At 37.8% G+C, this 10,002-nt stretch overlaps 2 protein-coding genes across 2 annotated transcripts; both read left to right on the top strand.

Moving 5' to 3' along the window:
* Nucleotides 1-24: 24 nt before the first annotated feature.
* On the top strand, nt 25-1,851 carry LOC103508357 (putative fatty acyl-CoA reductase CG8306). The gene is made up of 4 exons (XM_026822982.1): nt 25-152; nt 932-1,083; nt 1,520-1,662; nt 1,826-1,851. Exons 2-4 carry the CDS (start codon nt 938-940, stop codon nt 1,849-1,851), a joined length of 315 nt encoding a protein of 104 aa, XP_026678783.1. The 5' UTR covers nt 25-152; nt 932-937.
* A 2,747-nt stretch (nt 1,852-4,598) lies between these two features.
* Nucleotides 4,599-9,770, top strand: LOC103508355 (phenoloxidase-activating factor 2-like; the record flags this gene model as incomplete). The annotated part of the gene is made up of 6 exons (XM_026822986.1): nt 4,599-5,624; nt 5,927-6,002; nt 6,218-6,359; nt 6,919-7,021; nt 7,959-8,127; nt 9,607-9,770. Coding segments are annotated over exons 1-6 (1,242 nt in total), but the record flags the coding sequence as incomplete, so codon positions are not given.
* Nucleotides 9,771-10,002: the final 232 nt, after the last annotated feature.

Below are 10,002 nucleotides of genomic sequence, written 5' to 3'. Positions count from 1 at the left end.
TGTTCATTTCTTTATTTCCTTCCAATATCAACATTATATTTCACTGTGCAGCAACACTACGCTTTGATGAAGAGCTTAAAATTGCCATTCGTACCAACATCTGCGCAACACAAACTGTGGTCAAGTTGGCCAAACAATGCCCCCATTTGAGGGTAAGTACCTACTAAACTATAGAGCTTCACCATAAACAAATTTGACGTTCAAGGTTTACCTGGTTCCAACCCTGTCTAGGATAATTTTATTCCACTTTTATTATTCATCTATTTAATCTACAATTCTACACACACAGAAAAAGAAGAAAAGAGAATATTTATTACAATATTACCTAGGTATAATTTATTTAATTTCTTCAAGGAAATCCCCAACAGAAGAGCAACCAATCCTAGACAAACTATTCAGCATTCATAATAATAATAATAATTAATAAATTGGATGCTTAAAGCCAAGGATCAAATTCATAATCATAATGATGGGAAAACTTTTAAGGTGTTTACTATGCATCAAAATTAACAATCATAAGTGTAAATTATGTATCTCATAAACAAAAACATAATTAACACTTTTGTTATTCCTTATCAAGTCCATCACGTAATACTTATTAAACTGTATAAATAGAGTTTGGATAAATTATTCAAGCCTAAACCTTGTGCCAATACGGAAGAAAAAGTCAAACCAAACTTTGGCAGTTCTCACACGGATTGTAATCTTTTCGCAGATAATGCAGATAATGTTTCTTCGTACACGAAATAAAAATTAAGTTAATAAAAGGGTCCGGTTGTCCTTCACGTAAAAATAATAATAAATATTTATTGTATTTACTCATTAGTCCGTTAAAAAGAGATTCAAAATGATTTCACTGATTGAGAGAAAAAGCTTTTTTTAACATCGATTTCCATGAAAAAATTATGTTTATTATTATTTTTTTTTTAAGCTGTTCATGTACGTTTCGACTGCCTTCTCCAACGCCTATCTGAAAACAATAGATGAGAAAATATACTCCCCACCCTCTCACTACTCCTACTTGATAAGTCTCACTCAATTGGGGGATGATGAGAAACACACCTATGAATCCGCCGTCAAAAGGTAACTCACTCATAATTCAGAATAATAGAATGAAAAAGTATGTAGGTTAACCCAACTCACTCATAATTCAGAATAATAGAATGAAAAAGTATGTAGGTTAACCCATTTTACCATGTGGAATAGGTACTTTTATATGGAGGAGTAGGGTAAAAGAGGGTAACGCCGACCCCAAATACATGATTGAGAAAAGGTGCAGTAAAAGAAGAAGAATACTTTTTTTTATGAAGAATACAAGGTAAAAAGTTGCCTGAGAACTCCCAGGATCACACATCAACATTACTCAGAAGTAACAAGTGCCCCTCCGATAAGCCAGCCCAATGTGTATGTGTCTAACCAGACGCTTTTCCCTAAAACGGTTTACTATGGATTTATTGGTGATAAAGCGATAATACTTATAATTTACAAAACATGTAATAAATTTCTTTTATATCCCCAGTTTATTCGAGGAGAACATCAACACCTACACGATGACCAAGGCTGCTGCAGAACAGATGATCCATGAAGAAGCAAAGGACATTCCTGCCGCAATATTTAGACCCAGCATTGGTGAGTTTTCCGAAACCTTTGAATTTAAGAATCGCGATTCACGATTCTTTTGAAATATTCGACTCTTTGAATCGACTCAGAGAATATTTACCCATCCCTAATTTCTGCCAAAGTGCCAAATCTGCCTTATTATCTGCGGTCTGACTTTACCTACTTTGTAATTTTGTATTGTACAGAAAACTCATCTTCTTATCAGCAATCAGCAATCTTGTACAGAGTTAAACCGGTGTTTAGTAGAATCAGAAGTTCCAGTAATTAATTCCCATCTCACATTCTTCGATAGCTACCTATTCTGAAATAGTTTGTGTAGAATTTGAATCATGGCTTCGAGTCCACCTTTAATTTTGAGGCTGGTGGCTTCATCTGTTATGATTGCCAATCAAGCTGGGAAAATAATCCGTGATGTAATGGCAAAAGGTGAATTGAGCATTGTTTATAAGGTAAGAAAGTGTGTTAAATATTTTTTAGAATTTTTGAACAGGGAACTGGATCACTGGAGGTCTTAATGTACACCAAAATCAAAGAGAGTGAAGACAGGAGAAGAGAAAGCCAGCCTTTAGGAGAATGTTTAGGATTAGGGTAAAGCTTGCCCTGGATTAGAATCAAACCTGTAGCCTAGCACTTACAACACAGGCAAGCTACACACCAAAATCAAAGAGAGTGAAGACAGGAGAAGAGAAAGCCAGCCTTTAGGAGAATGTTTAGGATTAGGGTAAAGCTTGCCCTGGATTAGCATCAAACCTGTAGCCTAGCACTTACAACACAGGCAAGCTACATGCTACACTCTAAGATAAGAAGAGAGGCTGATATGAATCTTCAAATCCTGAAAAATGTGGATACCTACATATTTGGATATTTATTTAAGCAAGGTGGAACTATATGGGGTTTGCCCCTTGATTTGTCAATCAACAACTCTAACTTACCAAAGTACTCAGAAAAGTTTTTTTAGTTACTTCTGTCTTTAAGTCACAGCATGTGGTACCTATTATCCATATTACCTTGTATAGACCATGTTCTTTGACACACAGTATGTGGTACATTGTAATATGTGCCACCATGTTTGTGTATTTTATTATCCAACTCACCCTCCATCTCCTTCTCTGTCTCTCATTTTCCCTCTTTTTTATGTATTGCACTTTTTTTGTTCTTTCTTTCTCTTTCTTGCAAACAGTCCTATGCAATGATTGCAATAGCCAACACATGTCTAATATGTGCCAGAGACCTTGTCAAGTAAATCTAGAAAATTTGTAGAGGTATGTTTTGTAGAGCTATAGAGGAATTTGGATTACATAATCAATACAATGCTTATTAGGTGTGATAGGTATTCAAAACTGATCTTCATATCACATTGCACAATCAGCTCAGAGCCTTTGTGTTGCATTAATAACATATAGGTCAGTTACTTTATGGTTCAAGCTCTATCAGTTACATATTTCTTCATCAATAATAATTATGCATGTGCAAAATGATGATGAAGTTATTCTTTTATGTAGAACTACTTGGTGAATATATTGGTATACAGTCCAATAGATAATATCTAAGGGAGTGGCACTTTTTTTATGGAGAGGTTCTCTTAAATAGAGGTGCCTTTTTCAAATCTTACTACATACTCACATAGAGATCAGGGCCATTCATAAGATTCACAACATACAGGGCTCAGGGCTAACTTTAACAGTTGGCTTCTTCCAATAACACATGTCTATGTGGCAGAAGTGGCATAAAAACTCCAGAAGTGGCATAAAAACCCCAGAAGCGGCATAAAAATCAGTCAGAAAAAAGTCATTTATAATGTCCAGTTAAACTAAGTGATTTCTTCTCTCTTTCTTTCTCTCGCACACACTTTATGTTTATGATTCTGTACGTTTATAATTCTGTGACTACTTCTAGTCAAAAGTGCTTCCTATTTTATTTTCACTTTTGTTAATTTCCTTTTTAGCATTTCTTTAATATCAGTTGAGTTGTGGGTACTCGTATTATCTTTGAACAAACAGGGAACCTTAGCCATATTGTAATCTTTAAGAATGGAAACCGTAATATTTTTATTTGTTAAATACGAAGACGAGAAATATAATTGAACAAAAAGTTCTTCCAATAATTTGATATTTTTGTTTCATTTGATGGATATGTCGGCAAATTTGTGGGCATACCACTTATAGCATGTAGGTACATAATACCTAGTTTTGATGTTTTTGTTGTTTCTTGGAAAAACACTAACTTTCATAGTCACCTAGGTACTATTGTTTTATTATTATCATTCCTTTTTTTAAAATAATAATAATAATAATAATAATAATCAGGGTGTTTACTTTGTAAAATGTAAAATATTCTAAAAAAAATCCAAAAGCACTGCTTATTTATTTTATAAATTTCAGTTTTTTACTTACCTGGGTACCATTTTTGATTTGTACCCCAAGCATTATTTATAGCTGGGTTGCTGGATATCAGAAAATTAAGCTACATATTGTGTTCCAGCTTTTACTTTTTTTGTAAATATTATACCTACTTTTGCTGAATATGTTCGATAATGTTGAAGGATTCTAACATTTAGGCACTAAGAAGTAGAACAACATCAAGGTCGGGTCTTACCAATGGGGATTACCCCGAGTTTTATGATAATCGACAGTCGGACAGTACCCAATACTCCGATGTATCTGGAACTACTGCCAAGTTAATCCAACGTGGTAAGCCCCTATCACCCTATCTAAACTGAGTCCCGCATTCACAGTTCCCTAGTATGTATAATAGAAAGTTGCACAGTTCCCTTCGTTATATCAGGAACGAGGAATTAGGGAAAAAATATTCATTGTGAAGACCCGCCTTCCCGACGTAGTGAGGTACAACTTATCTTGGATAATTAATGAAAATTGCTTGCAAACCACGTAGCATGTCCAGTATACGGTGCTCCTCATTATCGTATTATAAACACTGAGGGGCAAATGAGCACTATAGTCCCGGTAGTTATCCACAACGCACCAAGATAAATGGTGCCTACCTCTCATCAGAAATTCAGAACTAACTTTATTTTTTTCAGTGTTCAACGTAAGAACTAAAGTTGCGGGTTATTATTTATACCTATAAGGAAGTGCTGGTGCATAGGAGTAACATAGTGTACCTACGTATCTACCTATAATTTATTTACCGGTGATATATCAACATGTATAAAATACAGGTTAGCTAGATACGCACGTAATCATTAAAGTAACCTTGAATAAATTCTTTAATAGTTTCTTTTTGAAGTTCAAAGCTAAAAATAATTCATTTGTACGACTTTAATTAGTTCTAGGTACGTAATCTTAACCTCTAACAAAGATGTCTTTAAAACCATGTGTATGGCGGCTTTACAAAGTCGTAAAAACAGTGCTTTTTGTAATCAATAGATAGAATGTGACTCATGAACAGTAAATGTGATGGAACAAATCAACACCATGTACAAATTTGAACTAGATGATGGAGGTGAACCATCTAACATAGACTATCGTAAGCTAAGGTCTTTGAATTACTCGAAGACTAAAATTTACTGCTTACTTTTGATGTGCTTTCTAATCATTTGCTTCCTTGTGTCCGTCCTTGTATCCTTCGTATATGACGACATCAGTCCCAACACGGATACCTCTCCTGAAAACAATTCCTATATGTTGCCTCAAGATGTTTCCAATAATCCGAACCCTTATTATGAAACTGCCGATGGAAATGGAACTGCGATTTCAACTGAAAGGCCGCAGAAGAATATGTTTCGAAAACTGCATATGAAGATCTTTAAGAAACCGAATGTCTCTGGAAACTCAGACCCGGAACATACTTCCACTCGGACCAGAGGTACTTCCCCTGTCATTCCTGACCAAGGAGAAACTAGTCCTGTACCAGATGTTGTCAGCACCACCAAAACACCTGCGCAGATCAGCAGTCCTGAACTTCCATCCAGTCCAGTTTCAATGAAACCGAGTGCACTCCCTACCAAACCAAGTCAAGCTACAGTACCAACATTGACACCTGAGATAAATGCAGACTATCAATGTGGAAGGCGACGTATCATTGAAAATCCATACAACACTACAAAGTCTCCTTACGAATAGAAAAATCCCTCCTCCTCCTTCCCATCTCTCTTTCTTTTCTTTCTATCTCTCTCTTGTTATTCATTTGTTCAGTCTCAAAGATACTTTTAAATTTATTTGGTTCTGTAGTTTTAGTAATTTGTTTAAACTCCCCAACATTTTTTAAAGGCTTTCTCTTAAGTGGCAGGGTTCTTCCACTCCCTACCAAACCAAGTCAAGCTACAGTACCAACATTGACACCTGAGATAAATGCAGACTATCAATGTGGAAGGCGACGTATCATAGAAAATCCATACAACACTACAAAGTCTCCCGACGAAGGTAAGCTTCTTTTCAACTTATTGTTTCATTACAAATTTTCATCGGTAAATGGTTCAAATTAAATTGATCCCAAGAACAAGGAAAATCTAGACTCTTGACAAATGGAGTGTGCCTGAAGGCATGTGATGTGTTTCAATCCAAATCCACTCGAATTGAATTTACTCATTTTATCAATAAATAATTCTAACTAATTCCTCTTCAACTAACCTTCCAAGGTATCAACACTTACTTCGGCGAATTTCCCTGGATGCTGGTCCTCCTCTACTTCAACAAAAGCAATGACAATGCTCTCAAATGTGGCGCCTCCCTGATTGCCCCTGATGTGGCGTTGACCGCAGCCCACTGTGTCAACCTTCAGTAAGTCCTGCGCTACTTTTTGCAGTTCTAAGGTGTGTCCAAACATAGTCGACCGGCCGTCGATCGACGAGGTAAATCTATGTTGTCGAGGCAGTGTGGACGTGTCAGTCAACATCGATCGATGGCCGGTCTACTATGAGTGGGTACACCGGTACACCTTAACACAGCTACCTGTTGAAATTTGTGAGTCTGTGACATATCATTTGTTTAACATTCGTGTGACAGGCGAAGAGACAAGAGAAACAATGAAGTTCAACAGAAGAACACCAGGGAATAACCTACTTGAAATTAAAGTTCATTCGAGCATTCATGAACTTTAGCGCCTTAAATTTGAAACATCCACCAAAACCGTCTACAATAGATCCTTTACTGGTATACTGGTCGAACATTATGTACCTTATGAGGTGAACGTAAAATTGACATCGCTAGCTCCCAGACTATTAACTTCAAATGCATCGATTTTAGATCCTTTACTGGTATATGGTCGAAAATTTTGTGTCGAGGTAATATTGACGCTAGCTCCCAGACTATTAACTTCGAATGTATTTGATCTGAACAGGTATGGACTTCTGTACTCCGTTCGCGCGGGTGACTGGTACTTGGACGGTAATCTGAAGAAAGAATACCTCCCTCCCCAAGAGCGAGACGTGGCTGCCATCAAAATCCACCCAGACTTCTCTACAAAAACTCTGGAGAACAATATCGCTCTTCTCAAACTATCTTCAAACATTGACTACGATGATCATATCCGTCCCATATGTCTGGTCCCGTCCGTGGAGAACTTTATCCTTAACAGATGGGGTTTGTTCTTAGAACGACTAACTTTGTCTTATCTTGTCCTATTTCTCTCTTCATTGTCAATTGTTACAGTTTCCTCTGAGTGCAATAGTCCTACATACTGAACTTCTCACTCAGGAATTTCGTAAGAAAAGACTGGGGGTCTCCCCATTTCTATGTAATGTAATGTACAGTTCCTCCCGTCCGTGGAGAACTTTATCCTTAACAGATGGGGTTTGTTCTTAGAACGACTAACTTTGTCTTATCTTGTCCTATTTCTCTCTTCTTTGTCAATTGTTACAGTTTCCTCTGAGTGCAATAGTCACGTGACGGTATTGATTGGCATTTCCGCTCACGGTTCTTTCTATCAAACTTCTTCAAAACAATGAAAACTCCTATCTATTGTTTTGCAGATCTCACAATACAAGCGTGGTACAAGCAGTACTGGATGCAATGAAACCTGATGAGGTAGTGAGAGTTGGTGGTGCAGGAAACAAGGTAAGACTTCCTATAGCCAAGTGCATTGACTCTCAACTCAGAGGTGCTCTGTTCGAATACCAGCTGGGAGGAACATTTTCTGATCAAACTTTTCTGTTCCTATTTATCATACTTTTCGGTGCCAGCGGTTTCCATTGCCTGTCTGGCTGAGGTACTATAAACAGAGAGTAGATCAGCGTCTAGCTAGGGGACTATAAACAGGGAGTAGACTAGTCCAAATTTCCTTATGCGATATCAATAGCGAAGGTTGAGTGCGAAGGGCATGCACTCGGAAAATTTTGTCTAGCCAAAACCAGTCGGTCTCTAAGCGGACACTCTAAAGAAATCCATCCAGACTTCTCTACAAAAACTCTGGAGAACAATATCGCTCTTCTCAAACTATCTTCAAACATTGACTACGATGATCATATACGACCCATATGTCTACCAGACTGGAACGTGGAATATGATAGTGACAACTGTATCGTCACAGGATGGGGCAGAGATAGTGCAGGTAATATTATAAATAAATGCCGTTTCTTTGTGTTTATTTTATCACAACTTTGGTGCTCACTGCAGCATTGATATAATTTTTGTTCTAAAGAAAGACTCACAGGATGGGGCAGAGATAGTGCAGGTAATATTATAAATAAATGCCGTTTCTTTGTGTTTATTTTATCACAACTTTGGTGCTCACTGAAGCATTGATATAATTTTTGTTCTAAAGAAAGACCAGTAATGTTCGCATTTGGTAGGTTGGTGGTCTGGTTTTTTGACCGTTCAGGCATTGATGGGAGGGATTTACACTCCGAAAAGTCTTAATCCACACCTTAATATCTTTCTTTCTCCCTCTTAGTTTTCAGACAATCCGACTTTCAGCTAATTCGAAATTAATCTTTGATTTCAGATAATCCAAGTTGTCTGGGATTTTAGATTATTCAAAACTTATCTTTATCAATTTCAGATAACTCAAATCTTATCTTGGATTTCAGAAGACACCTTCAATACCTGAGTAGCCCAGTTCCTAAAGGGGACTAGTCGATTTTGTGGTGCCTAGACTGGACATCTCGGAACTTTGACCTTAATAAATATTTTTATCTAATTAATGTCAACATTGCCAGAAATATCATTTATGTATACCAACAGATTCCTTTAGATCGGCTGCTTGTATGAGTTTTTCGTGTTTTCCCTAAAAAAAAATTCCATCCGAGAGTGTCTAGTTTCGGACACTCTCGGATTGGACTTTTGCACTGCCAATGCTTTGCTTTTCACATGCTCTAAATTTCTTCCACCTCTTTTCGTTTCAGGTATGATGTCACGTACTCGGTCGCAGCAGGCGAATGGTTCATCAATGGTATCGTAGAAGAAGAACTGGAAGAAGAACAGCGACGTGATGTGCTTGACGTTCGAATACATCCGAATTATTCCACGGAAACACTGGAGAACAATATCGCTCTTCTCAAACTGTCTTCAAACATTGACTTCGATGATTACATTCATCCGATATGTCTACCAGACTGGAACGTGACATATGACAGTGAGAACTGTGTCATCACGGGATGGGGCAGAGATAGTGCAGGTAATTATTATTAGGGCCGATTAGGTCTCCCGCATATCAGAAGGGGAGTCACGTGACTTTTGGTATCGCGAAGTCAGGACGGGGTGGAGTGGAAAAAGCTGTTTTCTGGAGGTCCTGGGACCACAAGGCCTGTTAGAACCCGGCGGTAAGATAAGGAGTCAGGCGGTAAGGTACACGCGACTTTGAGTTGCGCGTAGTCGGCTACAAAACCAAACCTATGAAAATGATATAGACCCTCTAACCTCTATTGCGTCTAGGTATATCATTTTCATAGGTTTTATTTTGCAGCCGACTAGGCGCTACTCAAAGTCACTCGTCTACGCGTGCAGTGTGATACCAGCCTTGAAACTTAAGAGATGCTTTTCTTTCTTTACTGATTCACTGAATACTACCCTTAAATCCTTTTGATTGCAGATGACAAGTCGTACAACCAATATCTTCGCCAGGTTGGTTTGAATTTATTACCACGAGATGAGTGCCAGAACATATTAAGACAATCTAGTCTAGGACAATACTATGAAATTATACACGGCTACATTTGTGCCTGGAATGGGAGCTCCGAAATAAACTCCTGTAAGGTTAGTTAAATAAACTTTCGTCAGCCAAGTTAGCTTGGTTGGTAGTGCGTCTGCCTTGTAAGCGCTAGGCCACGGATTCAATTCCCGTCCGGGGCATATTTTGTCCTGAACGGATGATGTTCGTTCTCGGAGCGGCTGGCTTTTTCCTGTCCTATTCTAATTCTCTCTTAGATTTTGGGACGACAAGACCTTAGCATTATGTTTCGGGTGTGTACCTATTGGTCAATTTTAT

This window comes from Diaphorina citri, unplaced genomic scaffold, assembly GCF_000475195.1.
Source record: "Diaphorina citri unplaced genomic scaffold, Diaci psyllid genome assembly version 1.1 scaffold391, whole genome shotgun sequence".
Classification (NCBI taxonomy): Eukaryota; Metazoa; Arthropoda; class Insecta; order Hemiptera; family Psyllidae; genus Diaphorina; species Diaphorina citri.
The sequence above is the reverse complement of the archived record's forward strand: the minus strand, read 5'-3'. Positions and strand labels throughout refer to the sequence as shown.

Excerpts from the sequence above, each read along its gene's own strand:
- LOC103508357 (XM_026822982.1), top strand. The coding sequence starts at position 938 with ATGTACGTTTCGACTGCCTTCTCCAACGCCTATCTGAAAACAATAGAT. Across the intron at positions 1,084-1,519 it reads TATGAATCCGCCGTCAAAAG|TTTATTCGAGGAGAACATCA; the intron begins GTAACTCACTCA and ends TTATATCCCCAG. Across the intron at positions 1,663-1,825 it reads AACCTTTGAATTTAAGAATC|CAATCAGCAATCTTGTACAG; the intron begins GCGATTCACGAT and ends TCTTCTTATCAG.